Source organism: Lontra canadensis, unplaced genomic scaffold (assembly GCF_010015895.1).
Source record: "Lontra canadensis isolate GAN:19392208 unplaced genomic scaffold, GSC_riverotter_1.0 scaffold30, whole genome shotgun sequence".
NCBI classification, from domain to species: domain Eukaryota; kingdom Metazoa; phylum Chordata; class Mammalia; order Carnivora; family Mustelidae; genus Lontra; species Lontra canadensis.
The window spans coordinates 772,713-792,054 of NW_022631024.1; the positions used below are offsets into that span (position 1 = coordinate 772,713).

The window sequence follows — 19,342 nt, forward strand, 5'->3', positions numbered from 1 at the left end:
AATATGGTAGAACTTTTTTGTTAATAAGAATATACTATTGGCTTCATTTTTATTTTTCTGCTCACTGCTTTTCACACTAAGATGTTTTCATCTTTTTCAGCTCACTGTTTTTGCTTCATATTTGTCTGTGTACTTGTGCTCTAAATAAAATTCTAGTTTTATGTCTCAGTGGCTTATTCCATTGTGTGTATAATATTTGTCTCTAACATCGTGTATTTTTCTATTGTTTTCGGTATTTGTTGTTACAGCCTAAAATTTAAGGATGTAATGGAAAAATTCAATAGGGACACCTGGGTGGCTTAGTCGGTTAAGCATCTGACTCTTGATTTCGGCTCAGGTCATGATCTCAGGGTCTTGAGATGAAGCCCAGTGTCAGGTTCCACATGAGGCATAGAGCCTGCTTGGGATTCTTTCTCTTTCTCTTCCTCTGCCCCTCCTCCCCCCCGTGTGTGTGTGTGTGTGTGTGTGTGTGTGTGTGTGCGTGCGCATGTGCACATGCACATGCATGCTTAGAAGAAAAGAAAAAAAGGCTAATAAAAATCAGCTAATGAGCATCAGTGATGTCTCCATAATGAGAGCATGCTTTAATCACAGTATTTTGTATCTATTTGGATATGACCAGTCTTCCTTCATTTAATAAGTGGTTTCCTGCAAAAGCTGGCTGATTTTTGAAGCCACAACAAACAATTTTAAAACAAACCACATTTTGGAAAAAAAAATAATTGTCCTGGTCAGTGTGCATTAGACCCCAGGATATAGTCAATGAACATTAAGCAGACTATTCCATATCAGGTGGTCTGGTCTTTCTTTCTTTCTTTCTTTCTTTCTTTCTTTCTTTCTTTCTTTCTTTCTTTCTTTGTTTCTTTTTTTGGTAGATGGCAAAGCAAAGTTTATTGAGCGATAGTACAAAGCTCTTGAAGAGAGGGGACTGGAGAGGGTTACCCCAGGTATTGTTTCTAACCATTAAGGAGGGGGAATTCATGGAAGGAGAAGCATTTCTACATGAGTATGCTCACACGTAGCCCATATGGTAGGAAAGACCCTTTCGGACAGCTGAATTAATCATATGCTTCCTGGAGCCCCAGGTCCAACAATCCTATTAATGAAAGAGACTCCGCTACAAACTCACCGTCTGTGACCTCTGCAGCCAATTGTACAAAATTATACCAAGCTAAGTAGATGTCAGTTTCCAGACTTCCTCAGTTTTAGGCAAATCTTTTTGGTCAGATATAATTCCCCATGTGCAATTTGTTGCATTTAGCATATTTGATGATACTCTTTAGGCAGAATAGGAATGATTATTCAAAATGATTATAATTGTTAACTTCAGACGTTTTTGTTGTGTCACTAATATTATTTAATAAAGGAAAACATCAAAACACCAGAGAATATAATGTTCTTTATCACAGTCACTTGTCTTGCAGAAATGCCAATGTATTTCTTTCATATCTATGAATAATCCACCAGTCTTTACACACAGAAAGCTGGATATTGCAAATGGAAGCAATAACTGTATTTTTGTATGATATTATTTTAAAGTTACTTTATAAATAGTTATACTTTATGTTTTCCCGGTACTTCAAGTAAAAAGGAATCTACCTTTAAATTTGTTTACAAGTTATACATTTAAGACATCACTAATAAATAAATAAAATATGTCAAATTTTATTTCCCCAATAGGGAAAGAATATAAGAATTCAAGTTGAGTAATATTTAGCCTACAACTCAGAAAATGTTTTCTTTTAAAAAAAAAAAAGTTTTTTAGGGGTGCCTGGGTGGCTCAGTCATTAAGCATCTTGCCTTCAGCTCAGGTCGTGATCCCAAGGTCCTGGGATCGAGCCTCGTATCAGGCTCCTTGCTCAGTCGCAAGCCTGCTTCTCCCTCCCCCACTCTTTCTGCTTGTGTTCCTTCCCTTGCTGTCTCTCTCTCTCTGTCAAATAAATAAATAAAATCTTTAAAAATAAATGAAATAAAAGTTTTATTCATTTAATTTATTCATAATCATCTTTTCTGAGAAGTTATCAGCTAAAATGTCTTAATATGTACAAAATACTTCATGCTGGGATATATTATCTGAAAAGATTATGTTAAAAGCAAACATTGAATTAGTGGCAAACATTTTCAGACCGAGCTATTGTTTTCTTAAAAGAGCATTTTCTTGATTAAAATTTATAATGCTTTTAAGCTGCTAAGGCAAAAATAAGTATTCATTGTGAAAAATTTGGCACATACTAATAATAAAGGAGGAAATAAAAATCACAGGAATTTTACTACCCATAAAAACAGTTCAAGTAATACTTTGGTGTTTTATTTTATAATTCTTATGTATAGATGTCCTTCAAAAATTGTAGTCAATCTGCATTTACTATTTTGTACATTTGTAAAAGATCTTTAGCCTTTGAAAGTGTGATTATTATATAGTTACATAGTTTTCCGTTGCATAGTAGTACCAAAATCCGTCTTACAGTGCTATTGTTGGATTGGATTTTCACTTTTTTAAATTTGCCTTCAAAAACATCCTTAAGCATACATTTTTGTATGTATCTATGATTAAATGTTTAGCATAAATTTCTACAAGAGAAATTCCTGGGCCAAATAAAAAACATTTACTTTTCCTACATATACATTTCCAAAATCCTACTTATTTTTATAACTTTGAAAAAGAATATATTCATATTGTAAAGCTTGTAAGTCTCACAGAGGTAAATACTAACCATCCTTCCAGATATTTTTCTAAACTAGTGCAAGTTCCTCCTATCATAGCCAATGCTTAGATATGGACCTTTTTATATTTTTGGCAGTCTGATAAATGAAATACATCTTCTTTTGATTATAATGTCTTATTATTATTAATGCTTTTGTTATTTGTATTTCTTCTATGAATAATTACCTGTCATATCCCGGGCCCATATTCTAATGAGTAATCTTTTTCCAATTGATTTAAAGGAGATTTTCATATGTACTTTGTCACTTCATGTGTTACAAGTATTTTCTCCAGGTCTGTTTATTGTCTTTTAAAATTTATTCAATGCAGAACTTTTGAATTTTTATGTCATCTGAGTTGTTAATCTTTTTTATAGCTCTGGGTTGTATCATGCTGAGAAAGGCTTTTCTTATTCCCCAAATCATGAGAATTATCTTCTTTATAGCAATAGCCTTTTGAAAAAGAACTATTTGGAAATGTGTTGTATGTGGTATGAAGTAGGAATCGAAATTTGCTTTTGTTTTTGTTTTCCTAACTCAATAGCTTATTATCTCAAAGCATTTATTGAAGAGTCCATCCTTTCCCCAGCAATTTGAATTGGAACCTTTATTATATACTCAATTTGCATATTTACACAGGCCTTTTCTGGACTTTCTTCTGTTGCAGTGATCTATTTCTCTCTTTTCCAGAACTTAAACTTTAAATTATTCCAGTATTACACTACATGTTTATATCTTTCAGGGCAAAGCCTCCCAAATATTATTTTCAAAATTGCCTTCCTTTTCTCATGCATTTACTCTCCTAGATAAACCTGACCAGTAACAACCTGACCAGTAACAAACTACAAAAAGGGAGATTTTAATTAGAATTACACCACATTAAAAAATACTTGAAGAAATTAAACAGCCTTTTAATATTGAGCCTTTCCATCCAGGTACATGATATAACTCTTCTTTGATTAAGTTTATATATACATTTTTAATTTTAAGAATTTTTTAGGGGTGCCTGGCTGGCTCAGTCAGTTAAGCATCTGGACTCTTGGTTACAGCTCAGGTCATGATCTCGGGGTCTTAGATCATGCTCTGAGTTGGGTTCTGTACTCAGCGTGGAGTCTGCTTGAGATTCTCTCTCCCTCCGCCTCTGTTCCTCCCCTCGTTTGTGCTCTTTTTCTAAATAAATAAGTAAATAATCTTAAATTTAAAAGAAAGAATTTTTGAAAGTTTTCTTACTAAATTTTACAGACACAAAAGGCCACAAATAATGTACAGCTTGGTTAATTTTTCTGAAGCAAGCGTTTTGCTGAAAACACCACCTAGAAGAAGACATAGAACATTACCTGAAACCCAGAAACCCCTCCTGTGCCCTCCTTTAGTTACCTCCCTCAGGCAACCTCTTTGTTATTTCAACATAAGAGTCGTTTTATCTGTTTCTGAATTACGTAAGTGGGCCCTTTCAACTCACTATGTTGTGTCTGGCCTCTTTTGTTTAACATTGTGTTTGTGGGCCTCATCCACATTTTTTATGTTTGCTGATTCCAGTAGTCCATTCCTTGTCATTATTGTATAATAATATATTGTATAAATATTTTACAATTTCGGGCACCTGGGTGGCTCAGTGGGTTAAGCCTCTGCCTTTGGCTCGGGTCATGATCTCAGGCTCCTGGGATCGAGTTCCGCCTCGGGCTCTCTGCTCAGCAGGGAGCCTGCTTCCTCCTCCTCTGTCTTTCTCTCTGCCTACTTGTGATCTCTGCCTGTCAAACAAATAAATAAAATCTTTAAAAAATTTTTACAATTTCATATGCATTCTGTTGTTTTTGAACATATGAGTATTTCCAGCTCAAGGCTTTCTATTATTGAGTTTACTTTCATGAACTCTCATGTTACATGCCTTTCAGTAAACATGTAGATGTTTCTGTTAGGTATATACTCAAGTGTAGCATTGCTGGATCATAGAATATTTGTATGTTCACCTTTAGTAGATACTACCAATTAGTTTCCAAAGTGGGTGTGCAAATTGACGTTCCTACCAGCCAAGTAGGAGTGTTCCTATGGCTCCACATCCTCATCACTGCTTGATATTTGCAGATTTTGTTTTTATTTTATACATTTTGGTGGATGGATTTTAATTTATGTTTCCTGAAAAATTAATGGTATTTCTTATTTTATACAGTGCCCATTCAAGTTTACCCATTTTTTTAAAAAGATTTTATTTATTTATTTAACAGACAGAGATCACAAGTAGGCAGAGAGGCAGGCAGAGAGAGAGAGGAGGAAGGAGGCTCCCTGTGGAGCAGAGAGCCCAGTGTGGGACTCGATCCCAGAACCCTGAGATCATGACCTGAGCCGAAGGCAGAGGCTCAACCCACTGAGCCACCCAGGCACCCTCTTGTCTCATTTTTTTATAGAAAAGTTATTCTGTCCTTAAAAAGAAAATGGGTACTATTCTCTCTTTTTCTATCCACTAGCAGAGTTTTTAGGTTTGGCATTATTTGTTCCTTACATGTTAAAAAAATTTGCTGGTGAGATACATCTCACCCTGGAAGGGTTGTGTGTGTGTGTGTGGTGTGTGTGTGTGTGTGTGTGTGATATCTCAAATTACAGATTCAGTTTCTTTAATGGATGTAGGACTATTTAAATTTTATATTTCTTGTTCAGTTGTAGTAGGTTGTGGCTTTCCTATGTATTTGCCCATTTTATCAAAATTTTCAAATTTATTGGCATCAAGTTGTTCATAATATCTTTTTACTATCTTTTTACTTTCTGTAGGATTTGTAGTGATAACCCCTGTTTCATTCTTTGTGTTGCAATTTGTGCCTTCTCTCATTTTTCTTACCAGTTCATTAATTTTGTTAGTCTTTTTTTTTTTTATTTTATTTATTTATTTGACAGAGATAACAAGTAGGCAGAGAGAGGTGGGGGGGAAGCAGTTAGTCTTTTTAAATCCATCTTTTGGCATTACTTCTTTTTTAATTATAAATTTCCTATTGCATTGATTTCTGTCATCTGTAATGTTTCCTTCTTTCTACTCTTCTGAGTACATATGTTGTTCCTTTTATCATTTCCTGGTTCAGTTGATATTCAACCTTTCTTTCCTGATCTCTGCATCCAATGCTATAATTTTCTCTACAGATATTACAATAAGTGCCTCCAACAACTTCGACATATATATTATCATTTGGTTTGAAATATTTTCTTTTCTTTTTTTTTTTTTTAAGATTTTTTTCTTTATTTGAGAGGGAGAGAGAGGGCACGAGCAGGGAGGAATGGGAAAGGGAAAGGGAGAAACAGACTCCCTGCTGAGCAGTGAGCCTGATAAGGGTCCTGATCCCAGGATCTGGGATCTTGATCTGAGCCAAAGACAGGCACTTAAACCACTGAGCCACCCAGGTGGCCCTGAAATATTTTCTAATTGCCATTGGTTTTTTTCCCCTTCATCAGGGGTTTGTTAGAAGCATATTATTGTTTAGTGCTTTAAAGTTATGCTCTTGTAATTGATTTGTATTTTAATTCTGCTGATATTCTGAATGATTTAATCCTTTGGAATGTTGAAGTTTGCTTTATGTCTAGCATTTCTATTTTGGTAAAAGGGCCATGTATCTTTGAAAAGAATGTGTCTTCTGCAGTTGTTCGATATGTTGTTTTTTGTGTATCAATTAAGTATAGTTTGATATTTGCATTGTTTCAATCTTCTTTATCTATACAATTTTCAGTTTGTACTTGTTATGTCAGTTATAGAAAAGGACATATTAAAATCTTAGTTGTAGATTTGCCTATTTCTTTTTAAAAATTCTCACATTTGCTCTTTATATTTTGAGGCTATGTGATTAGATAGAAATTTGGATTATTATATCTTTCTGTTGAATTTTAAAACGTTTCTCTTTATAGTAATACATCTTGCCTTAAAGTTCATTTTGTCTGATATATAGCTATACTAGCATTCTTTTCTTTACTGTTTACATAGTGTACCTTCTTTTCTTCCTTTTACTCTCAGCTTTTCTACACTATTTATTCCTATGTGTAAGGAGGACATACATAACTGAGTTTTTTTTTTCTTATTGAGACTGATATCACTTATCTTTTTTTAAAGATTTATTTATTTGAGAGAAAGCACGAATGGGGGAGGGGCAGAGAGAAAGAGCGTGGAGCCCAAAGTGGGTCTCATGATCCTGAGATCATGACCTGAGCTGAATCCAAGAGTCAGACGCTCAACCAACTGGGCCATCAAGGCACCCTGACATCACTTATCTTCTAATTGGATTATTAATCCTGGAATAATTGATACTTTAGGTTTAAGTCTATAATCCTACATTTTTTGCTTTGTCCTATCTATTCTTTGTGCCTTATTTTTTATTAGTCTTTTTTATTCCATTTTCCTCCTCTATGAACTTATATATTCTTTCAATATTCTTGTAGTTGTTACCATGGAGATTAAAATATTCATCCTTGCGCTGTTAAAGTCTACTTTAAATTAGTGTTTTCATCATTTTCTAGATAATGCAAAGACCTTTCAAAACTAGCCCCAGTTACACTCTTTTGTGCTATAGTAATGAATATTAATTCTACATGCGTTTAAAGCCCCATAAGACACCATTAGTATTGTTTTAAACAGCTGTGTTCATTTAAATTCACCTACATATTCAATCTTTCCAGTATTCTTTATTTTTTGCTGTATCAATGTGTTTCCATCCTGGATTATTTCCTTTGCCTGAAAAACTCCCTTTATTATCACTTAATACTTGACCGCTAATAACAAATATATTCATTATTTTATATGACTTCCCCTCTATTTCACCTTTATTTTTTTTTTAAGATTTTATTTATTTATTTGACAGAGATCATAAGTAGGCAGAGAGGCAGGCAGAGAGAGAGGAGGAAGCAGGCTCCCTGCTGAGCAGAGAGCCTGATATGGGGCTCAATCCCAGGACCCTGGGATCATGACCTGAGCTGAAGGCAGAGGCTTTAACCCACTGAGCCATCCAGGAGCCCCTCGCCTTTATTTCTGAAGGATGCTTTGCTTAGTTTGAATTCCACACGGTCATCAGGCCACTCCCATACAGGGAAGTCCTATTCACTCCAGTGACTCTGACTTTTCACATAAGGCTTCTTCCCATATCCCCCAGTGTTGTGTTGGTGTCCTCCTTTCCCTGCTTAGGCAATCATACCACATGCCTGGCTACCTCTGCATGGGATGTTTGCTTGTTTCTCTCTCTGAGTTCAGGCTCTGTTGCCTCCCACTGAAACATATTTCTTGCCCCAGTCAATTTCCTATACTCCCTGCTGGGCAGGCTTCATGCCTCACTCTAAGCCGTCACAGCCCCTTCATCACACACATATTCCAGGAAAATAGATGCCTAGTTTGCTCTGCCCCACCAGCAGCTTTGAAATTGAAAAGTTCAGGAAGAAAATGGGAAAAGGAGAGGAAAGGGAAGAGGAAGAAGAGAAATAAGGGAGAAAAATCTATAATTTTCGTTTTGTTAATAGATTCTGATGCTCTGGTAAAATTCTCTATCTTCTCCTTATTTCCTTGAACATATGAAAATTATTTTAAAGTCCACATCCATGTCTGACAAGTTCAATAATCTGGATAATCATGTTGTCTGATTTTTCTCTTATTTTTCATTCATTTGGTCTTATTTTATAGTATGCCTGTTAATGTTATTGAATTCTGGCCATTGTGTACGAAAACTTGTTGAAGATGTTATCCTTCCTCCAGAGAGGATTTAAATTTCTGCTAGCTAGCAAATAAGGTAGGCAGATCACCTTAATCCATCTGAGACTGTTCTACAGATCTTTCTTGACTTACAGTGGGATTATATCTTGATAAACCCATCATAAGTTAAAATACTTTAGTTAGAAAATGCATTTACTATGCCTAACCTACTAAACATCTCAGCCTAGCCTACCTTACATGTACTCAGAATACTGATGTTAGCCTTTAGTTGGGCAAAATCATCTAACACAAAGCCTATTTTATACAGAAGTGTTGAATATCTCACATAATTTATTGAATACTGTACTGAAAATGAAAAACAGAATGGTCGTGTGGTTACAGAATGGTTTTGAGTCTCTGGTGGTTTACCCTTGTGATCATGAGTTTGACTAGAAGTTGTGGCTGTCTGTCTCTGCCCAGCATCACAAAAGAGCATCCTACCACATATTGCCTAGCCCAGGAAAAGATCAAAATTCAAATTTTGAATTATGATTTCTACTAAATGCCTATCGCTTTCACATCATCAAACAGTTGAAAAATCGTAAGTCGTACCATCATAAGTCAGGGACCATCTGTATTTCCAGTGTTTCTTATTCTTACAGTTAATCCCTTTTGGGTCTCAAACGAAAGCCTGTATTGTTGCCAAGTCTTCTCCTTAGAAGGCCTTGTTACTATCTTGACTCCTCAGTGCCATGGTTTCCTTTTAGTGATTTCTCCTTTCTACTTGGTTTCTCTGCATCTTGCCTGTGCCTGTTTAGCTTAGGAATCACCAATTCCTGGAAGGAAAATTGCATGCAAAATGTTGGCTCACTTTTCCATGGTTCCCTTCCTCCAGGATGTCCAACTCAAGTACTGGCTGCTTTTTAGGCCCGTACTTGGATATTTGATACTTGTGTCCCTGAGATGACTAATGTAGACTTCAGGCTGCTTGTTTCTGTTTGGGCTCTATGACCTGCACTGCAGCTCTTCAAATGATTGAAGACAAAAACATAGTTATCAATGCAGGACTCACTTCTGTGCATTTCCCATTGCTCCAGGATTTTTGCTCCTTGAGTTCCAGTTACTTTTATTTTCCAGTGCATTTTATCTAGCCTTATTCTCAGCAGGGAAGATAGTATAATACCAGCTACTCCATTACAACCCTAAGTGGAAGTCCTCCTGCCATCATTTTTAAGTTTTCATTTCTTTTATTAACTTGTTCTTAGATGCTATGTCTTTCATGGTTGAAAATATCTGTATTTTGCCCTAGCACTTGAATGATACCTTAAGTAGGTAATAGAATTCTTCATTTTATAGTCTTTTTCCCTTACAACTCTGAGAAGATGAGAGTCATTATTTTTTAGCATGTGGTGTCACAGATGAGAAATCTGATTCTTATTACTATGTTAAAGACTTTTCTCTTACCAGCTAAAGATTATCAAATTTTCTTTTTGTTCTTAGATCTTGGAAATTTCACCAAGATATGTTTATATATATCTTCTATAAAAAGATATGTCTTCAGTATATATATTTGACAGTTCATGAGACTTAACGCCCTAAAGATTAAAATCTCTTTGATTCTTGGAAATTTTCTTGTATTATTTCCTTCACTATTTATTTTATTCTATCCTCTCATAATTTTTCTTTTGAATTCCTATAAGCTATATTTTGAATTTTCTGCCTCAATCTTCTCTGCCTCTTAACTTTATCCTCATAATCTAAAAACTGTTATGAATTTGCTTGCCCTTCCGGGAAAATTCCTTCCATCTCACTTATTTGTCTTTTAGCCATGTTCATTCTAATACTCAGCTCTTCTATTAAGTATTTTTTAATTATGTTTTGTCAATTTTAAATTTCCAGGGTCTTGTTATCCTATTTTTCCTTTTCCAATGAAAGCTGTTCTTGTTTCAAGGATGAATTATGCTCTCAAATCTATGTAATGATTTGTTTGTGATCGTCCGAATTTTTTCACATTGAATTAATTTTAAGAGAGGGTGGAATATGGAATTAGTTGCTCTACTTGTGTAACTTGGTAACTTTCATGATATTGGTTTTCCCCAGGTCCAAGTGATGCTTGTTTGTATGCTCACAATTTTTTTAAAAGGTTATTTATTTGAGAGAGAGAGAGTAAGGGCAGGGGAAGGGGCAGAAAGAGAGGGGGAGAGAGTTTCAAGCAGACTCCCCACTGAGTGTGGATTCCCAACACGGGGCTTGATCTCACAACCCTGAGTTCATGACCTGAGACAAAATCAAGAGTCCGTCAAATAACTGACTGCGCCACCCAGGCGCTCCCGTGAGCTCACATTTTAAAATGAAAGTCTAGATTTATCATTACCACTAGCTTACGGGGATTTCCTTAGACATTATTAAAGGCTCTTGTTTGATGTATCTGGACACAGCTCCCTCTCGAAGGTAATAGTTGACCACAGGTTTTGCAAGTGAACTTCAGCCAGCTGTAATGAGTGGACAAAGAAGTCCCCACAAATGGGCTTCTCTTCAGAGAATATAAGTTGAAAACTAGCTGGGAACTGGGAACTCTCAAATGCAGACAAAGGGGAAGTGTTACCTGACAGAGGCATGCATTCAGTCATTTTTTGCTTTTTGCAGCAGCTTTTTGTTTTTCCTTCTCTGTGTCAGGTGCAGCCGCCTAGAGTTTCCTGAGGCAATGCCCTTTCTCTCTCTGACTCTAAGGGTGGCTTTTCACAGCAATTTCCCTCACTTTCTATGCTGTGCTTGCCAACGCTTATGCTGTAAATGATGTAGATGTTCATCATGCATAGCAAGCAGGGTAGTTGTTTCCATCTGGCCATCCTTAGAGTAAGTACACAACCCCACCGTCCAGCCCTGCTCCCATGGCCAGCTCTTCCAAACCTTGAGCTTGAAGTTTGCGTGTTCTCTAATGGAAGAAAAATGCAAGTCTTAAAGTAGTCCCTCTTTCTCCGGTATTCAGTTTGAAGTCCTCACTTTTGTTTGTTTCTCCATCAATAGAGCCTCCTAAAAATTTCCTTGACACATAGCTTTACAGCTTCTACCAGAATTTTTTAAAAGTAATGTATTGAGTAAATTTACTCACTCTTTAAATATAATTATGATAGAACCATATGTGCTAGAGTGCCTGGGTGGCTTTTGTTAAGCATCTGCCTTCGGCTCAGGTCATGATCCCACTGGGATCGAGCCCGCATCTGGCTCCCTGCTCAGCGGGAAGCCTGCTTCTCCCTCTCCCACTCCCCCTGCTTGTGTTCCCTCGGCCCCTGTCTCGCTCTCTGTCAAATAAATAAATAAAATCTTTGAAAACAAGCAAACAAAAAACCAAGAACCATATGTGTCATTTAATCATTTTCACACAATTTCTTTTATGTAAGCATATAAGCATTCTTTACCTGTTTCTCTGTGTACTAGGATTCTGTTTTCCATTTTCAGTTCCAGTCTCTGTCTTCTGTTAAATTTGAAATTATTTAAGGCCACATAATTGTTTCATATAATAATTAAACTTAAACATCCTATCTTACAGTGTGCCTTTTTTCTACTCCCATGCTATACTGAAATGATGGGGACTGGGCTGTGTTGCAAATAAATCTTTTGTTGTGGTTGTTTAAAAACAAAAACCCATGACAGTGGAACTGTAGTGGTTGTATAAAGAAATCAGACTTAGTTCTCCTCACTGAAGGTTAATATAAGTAAATATTGGGGACCAGAATATACTTTTCATAAGTGGCTAATATCTAAATTGTATTCCATACTGAAGCTTTATCCATGTAGTACGATTCCTTTGTTGTGATGGTCAGGGCATAGAGTCAGTGGGACCCAGGTCCAAACCCTAGCTCTAACACTTGCTAACTCCATGACTTGGGACAGCCCAGTGCCTGGCACAGAGAGGACACCGGTAAATATTGGATGAGTGATGTATAAAGTTACTAAATGTATGAGGCTCAGTTTCTTTATCTGTAAAATAAGTAGAACAACACAGTTGCTTAGTGATTACAGATAACTCTTGGCATATAATAAGCGTTCAATTAACACTAGATGTAATGATAATAAATTTTATACTAGAATCCTTTCATTAATATCAGGCAAGTCCCAGAAATAATATGAGTTATCTCAGTTTATGAGGGTGGTGAGAGGGATATACTCACGTGACACAGCACCTTCAGATAGCCTTTCTAGCACTGTTTATTTCTCTTTTGCTCCAAGCAATTATTGAAGCAGATTGTGTATTTAACAGTTCAACAGCAAACTTAAAGAGTAAAGACAGAGTCTTAAGGAGCAATACGAACCAACTGGAGATCTTCTGGACACAATTCCGTCACAGGTCTAAGGAATAATAAAGCAAATGTGAGACACATACTGGAGAAAATAAGGGAGTTCAGTTCATGTGGAGAAGGTTGTGTAGAAGTGAGTTTGGAATTGGAAATGGGAAAAAAGACACTATTTAGTACAAAGACTTTGGGGAGATTTCTCAGACTACAGGTGGGGAAGGTTGGTGTGGTGTCTTGGGCACAAGTGGATGCTGGGGACAGCAGGAGCTTGTGGTTGGGAGTTCTTTGTGGGAGGGGCAGTGGAAGGTGAGATGAGTTAAGCAAAGTGGAAGGAATTTGCAGATCACCTTGATAATTGCACCAACTTTCTGTTTTGTTCTTTCTCAGCCTCTTAGTGCGTTGTTTGAACATAGAAACATTCCAGAGAGGATCAGAACTATTAGATAAACTAGAGGTTGGCATTGTTTTCATTTTAAGGTAGTCCACTTTGTTGTTGTTGTTTTTTTATTCAATGACAATTTATTTATGTATTTACTTTTAAAGATTTATTTTATTTGTTTAAAGAGAGAGAGAGAGAGCATGAGAGGGGAGAGGTCAGAGGAAGAGGCAAACACCCCACTGAGCAGAGAGCCCAACGTGTGACTCGATTCCGGGATTCCAGAATCATGACCTGAGCCGAAGGCAGTTGCTTGACCAACTGAGCCACCCAGGCACCCCAAAGACAACAATTTAAACAGTTTAAGTTTAGTTTTAGTAGATCACAGAGTATAAAGCAAGCCCTAATGCTTATGGACTTGATTATCTCTTCAATATCCAACAATTAAAGTGGATACCTTGAGGGAAATCCAGTTTTCATCTGATTTAGTTTGGCAATTGCAATTTAAAATCTGTTCCTTGGGGTGCCTAGGTGGCTCAGTGGGTTGAGGCTCTGCCTTTGGCTCAGGTCATGGTCTCAGGGTCCTGGGATCAAGCCCCATGTCAGGCTCTCTGCTAGGCAGGGAGCCTGGTTCCCCCTCTCTCTCTTCCTGCCTCTCTGCCTACTTGTGATCTCTCTCTTTCTCTCTGTCAAATAAATAAATAAATAAATAAATAAATAAAATCTTAAAAAAAAAAAATAAAATCTGTTCCTTCTCTGAGATGATGTGAACCCCTATGGCATGTTCTCCCTTCTTCCCTGTAAAGTTATTCTCGTTTTACCTTCCATTCTGATTCTAAGCCAGCTGATGGGTTGGGGAGTCAGGGTTTAAATACCTCTTTGTTCATTTGTGAAAAGAATTAAAGAAATATGCCAACACCATTTACTACAAGGCTGTCTGGGATGGCACAGAAAACACTATATCACAGAGAATTAATAGCTCTGCATACACTGAGGGTAAAGAGAAAGGATGTGTAACTTGTCTTCCCTCATTCCTTCTATTTTTGTTATTATTGTTCATATAAATGCCTTTTATTTCCAGTGAAAGTTTTAGACAGAACATTCTTTGTTTTCCTGCATTCACTTTTTTTCCTTCTGTTATTGGAATACCTGCATCAGTGCATCACTTGCTATGTATAGCAAAAATACTAGGATCAAATGCAAGGTGACCGCATTGACTCCATGCTAGAAATATTGTTCTCTACTTTATTTATTCCAGTATATGTACCCTTGATAGACATTTCATTTTTTAAAGTGTTCTCTTAGGAGATTTCTGTTATTTAACATGATCCCAAGATGTAATCCTCCAAAGAAGGGAATGGCAAATTATTTTAATGCCTTTTATTGTTTTTGTTTCCAGCCTATTCTACTAAGCTCAACAAATTTCCTGTATTTAATATTAATGATGACTTGAATGATCTGTGTACCAGCGCAGTGAGCCCAAACACTACCAAAGCCACGCGGTATGCCTTGAATGTGTGGCGATACTGGTGCGTGACCAACGGGCTCAAAGATCACACGGACATCACCAAGGTAAGAAACTACTGAGTCTACTTACTCTCTCAGCTACTTTCACAGCTTCTTTTTTCTTTTTTTTTTTTTTTAAAGATTTTTATTTATTTATTTGAGAGAGAGAGAGTGAGAGAGAGCATGAGCAAGGAGAAGGTCAGAGGGAGAAGCAGACTCCCCATGGAGCTGGGAGCCCGATGTGGGACTCGATCCCGGGACTCCAGGATCATGACCTGAGCCGAAGGCAGTCGTCCAACCAACTGAGCCACCCAGGCGTCCCTACTTTCACAGCTTCTAAGTCCTGGGCATTCAGTTAAGCATTGTGGGGAACACAGAATAGTTGCTTTTTGATTGAGAAAACTTTGAAAGAACCTGAAAGCAAAAGAAAAAATATACACAGTACAAAGCAGAATTTAATAAGCATTTTATGAATGTACAGATCAGAAATGCCAAAAAATTCAGATAGATAAGTTAATTTCAGTTTGGTGAAACTAGTGAAGGAATTGATATTAAAGCTGTGTTTTGAAGGACAGTGGGATTTTAGTAGAACTGGGGCGCCTGGGTGGCTCAGTTGGTGAAGCAACTGCCTTCAGCTCAGGTCATGATCCTGGAGTCCCAGGATCGAGTCCTGCATCAGGCTCCCTGTTCAGCAGAGAGCCTGCCTCTCCCTCTGACGCTTTCCCGTCTCATGCTCTCTCTTTCCCTCTCTTTCAAATAAATAAATAAAATCTTAAAAAATAAAAAAGAATTTCGGTAGGACTGGATGAAGATGGGAATCCTCTAGGCCAAGTGACATGAAGGAAAATAAGATTTGGAGGGATAGACTCACTTGCCTGCAGCAGAGATTTCAGATACGGGAATAGTAGACTCTAAAACCAGATTTTGATAAACCGTTAAATACCAAACTAAAATCTTGTGAATATTGGGAAGCCATTGAAGTTTTGTTTCGTTGTGTTGTGTAAGGAGAGACTTTCTCTGAAGAATTATTTCAGTGGCAACAGGGAAGGGACTGTCGAAATAGGGAGAATGCTCTGACTGTAAGATCTAAGGGTTAGGCAAAAGGGAAACCGCTGACGTACATAATATATTATAGACTAATATGTATGAAATCTTATAGAAGTGAAAAGAATTATAAATTGAGGAAGCAACAACATAGTAATCAAAATAATCCACTGGAACTGAAAATAAAGAAAAATTTCCACTCGTGGCCATAGGAGAAAAGGTTCCAAAATTAGAAGACTGGGGGCGCCTTGATGGCTCAGTCGTTAAGCATCTGCCTTCAGCTTGGGTCATGATCTCAGGGTCCTGGGATCAAGCCCCACATCTGGCTCCCTGCTCAGCAGTAAGCCTGCTTCTCCCAGTCCCCCTCCCCCTGCTTGTGTTCCCTCTCTCACTGTGTCTCTCTCTGTCAAATAAATAAATAAAATCTTTTAAAAAAACAACACAAAAGACTGAGCACAATATGTACAACTGTTTTCAGACAGAACAGACAGCACAGGACTTGATCACTTAGAGAAAGGTAACAGATGAAAGTACTGAGAAAGGTTTTGCATCAAATGTGGAGAATAGTTAGCTTTAGACTGAATTCTGCTCTAATCCCACCCAACAAATCTTAAAAGCTAGGCCCAGGTGCATGAAAAGGTGCTAACATCACTAATCATCAGGGAAATGCAAATCAAAACTACCATGAGATACCATTTCACACCTGTCAGAATGGTTAGTGTCAAAAAGACAAGAAATAACAGGTGTTAGTAAGGAATGTGGAGAAAAGGGAACCTGGTGCACTGTTGGTGGGAGTGTAAATTAGTGCAGACACTGTGGTAAACGGAATAGAAATTCCTCAAAAAACTAAAAATAGATCTTCCATATGATCCAGCAATTCCACTTCTGGGTATTTGTCTGAGGGAAATAAAAACACTAACTTGAAAAAGATTTATGTACCCCCATGTTCATTGTGCCCTTATTTACAGTAGCCAAGACATGGAAGCAGCCTAAGTGTCCATTGATAGATGAATGGATAAAGAAAATGTGCATATATACACAATGGAATATTACTCAGCCATAAGAAGGAAATCTTGCCATTTGCAACAACATGAATGGACCTTGAGGGCATTATGCTAAGGGAAATAAGTCAGAGAAAGGCAAATACCATATGATCTAACTTATACATGGAATATAAAAATAAAACAATGGCAACAAACAAAAAACTAAACCAAACTCATAGGAAAAGAGAAAAGATTAGTTGTTGCTTGAGGTGTGTCGGGGGAAGGGAATGGAGAGTAAAATGGGTGAAGGTGGTCAAAAGGTTCAAACTCCCAGTTATAAAGTAAATAAGTCCTGACAATGTGATGTACAGCTTGATGGCTATAGTTAATAATACTGCAATGTATATGTGAAAGTTGCTAAGAGAGTAGATCTTAAAAGTTCTCATCACAAGAAAAAAAAATTTAACTATGGGTGATGATGGATATTAGCTAGACTATGATAATAATCATTTTGCAGTACATAAAAATATTGAATTGTTGTGTTGTACACCTGAAACTAATGTACTATTATATGTCAATTACACCTCAATTCTTTCAAGTAAAAAAAAAAAAGCAAGACCCAGAAGGATTGAATGATTTTTCAAGTAGCCTAACTATGTCTGGAGCAAAGCTTAAAAATATTTATAGAAACAAAAATATCCAGAACCAAAGAAATAAAATTCACAGTGTCTGGCAACTAAAAAAAATTATCAGACATGCAGAGAAGCAAGAATATGTCCCTTAAAGAATGAATCAGTCAAAACCAGCCCAGATCTAACAAAGATTTTAGAATTAGCAGACAAGATATTAAAAAGTTATTATAAAGAAGATAAACAAATAGCCAATGAGCACATGAAAAGATGCCAACTTCCTTAGACCTCAGGGAAATGCAAATCAAAACTACATGAGATTCTACATCACATCCAACAGGAAGACTACAATAATGATAATTTTTTACAAAGATAATAATAAGTATTGATGGAATGTAGAGTAACTGGAACTTGTACATTTCTGGTGGGAATATAAAATGATGGAGCTGTTTTGGAAACAGTCTTGCATTTCCCTACAAGTTAAACATAGAGTTACTCTTTGGCCCAGCAATTCTGCTCCTACCTATAGACCCAGAAAATTAAAAAGATGTGTCTGTACAAAAAGTCATACCTAAATATATGTTGTGGCTTTATTCACAATAGCGAAAACAACCCAAATGCCCATGAGCAAATGAATAGATAAAATGTTGCATATCCATACAATGGAATATTATTTAGCAATGAAGAGAAATGAAGTACTGATAAATGTTTACAATATAAATGAACCTAGAAAACGTACTAAGTGAAATAAGTCAGAAACAAAAGAAAAACATATATTATTTCATTTAGGTAAGATATCTAGAATAGGTAGGGTCATAAAGGCAGAAGGTATGAGAGAGGTTACCAGAGGCTCAGAGGAGGAGGAAATATGCAGCTATTGTTGAATGAGTACAGTTTCTGCCTGGAACGATGCTAAAGTTCTGGAAAGGAATAGTGGCAGGGGTTGGTCAATGTTTTAAATGTACTTAAAACCATGGAATTGTATCTAACAAATGCTTAAGATGGTAAATGTCATATATGTTTTACCACAATTAAAAAAAATACAAATAAATCAGTAAAAATATAACTATTTTACCTTTATTAATAATAATTTTAAAATTCACCTGTTCTCACAGACCTCTATCAGCATTTCATCATCCCCACTAACCTTAATTTTTTCTAGGCCCGAGGATCTTGTCTTTCAGACTTTAAAGTTGTCTGTTACTGGGAGACTTTATGTTCCCATGCAAGAATCCCTGAAAAGAGCCTAATTTCTCCACGCTCTCCAAGGTTTAGAGAAGTTCTGCATCCCAGGTGGAAAAAATGTCCCATCTGTCCCGTAGAGTGTGCTTTATCATTGAACTAGTATTTCTTAGTTTCCCCTGTGTTACCTAGAGGAATCCCGGATGAGAAAGAAGATAGATTTTAGTCTTCTGTAATCTATTCACATGGGCCCCTCAAATTAAACATTTTTAATAATAAATTCTTAAGAAAGAGGCCAGTATCTTAGAGAATTAGCCAATATTTAGTAAAAAGAAGAATTGTGGTATCAAAGCCCATATTCTTTAATCTCATTTTCTTGGTCTCAATGCAAGATATTTTTAATCTAGATGTGTCTTTAACGATAGATAAAAGAGACACCTGGCTGGTAGAGCATGTAACTCTTGATCTCATGAGTTCAAGTCCCACACTGGGTGTGGAGCTGACTTTAACAAAAGAAAGTTAGATATAGCTGGCAGCAGACAAGGTGGGTAAGAGCTCTTGATCACGGTTTGGCACCTGGTGAGCCTCAAATTAGTCATGTGCTCAAGGGAGAAAGGAAGGAGTCAAACCAGACTTCAGAATGCCATCTAAATAAACAGGGTGCACACTGCCAGCCTCACTCTGTAGCTAGTGTGTGAGTTCCACCTAGTATTTTCCCTGCTGGTTCTTTTCAAAAAGGTGATCTGATCCTCACTGACCCATCTCCCTCAAGGCTGCTGCCTCACTGACTTAGATGGTCTCGGAGTCCACTAAATCTGACTTCCCTCTTTGCCTATGTGGCTTAGCTCTTAGGATCACACACATTAGGTGGGATCACAAATCCTACCTAATACGAAGAGAGGTTAACACCTGCAAGTAGGGAGCTGCAAGTGACAACATAAAAATCTGAAACCAGTTGAGTTTGAGAGTCATGG

The 19,342-nt window shown here is 36.9% G+C and overlaps 1 protein-coding gene across 2 annotated transcripts in view; it reads left to right on the forward strand.

Moving 5' to 3' along the window:
• KIAA1958 (KIAA1958 ortholog) overlaps window positions 1-19,342 on the forward strand; it is a 160,497-nt gene that overhangs the window by 136,484 nt on the left and 4,671 nt on the right. For both annotated transcript variants that reach the window (XM_032865616.1, XM_032865615.1), the window contains one exon: window positions 14,424-14,596. In XM_032865616.1, coding sequence (XP_032721507.1) covers window positions 14,424-14,596 — 173 coding nt within the window. The remainder of the gene's footprint in view (window positions 1-14,423; window positions 14,597-19,342) is intronic.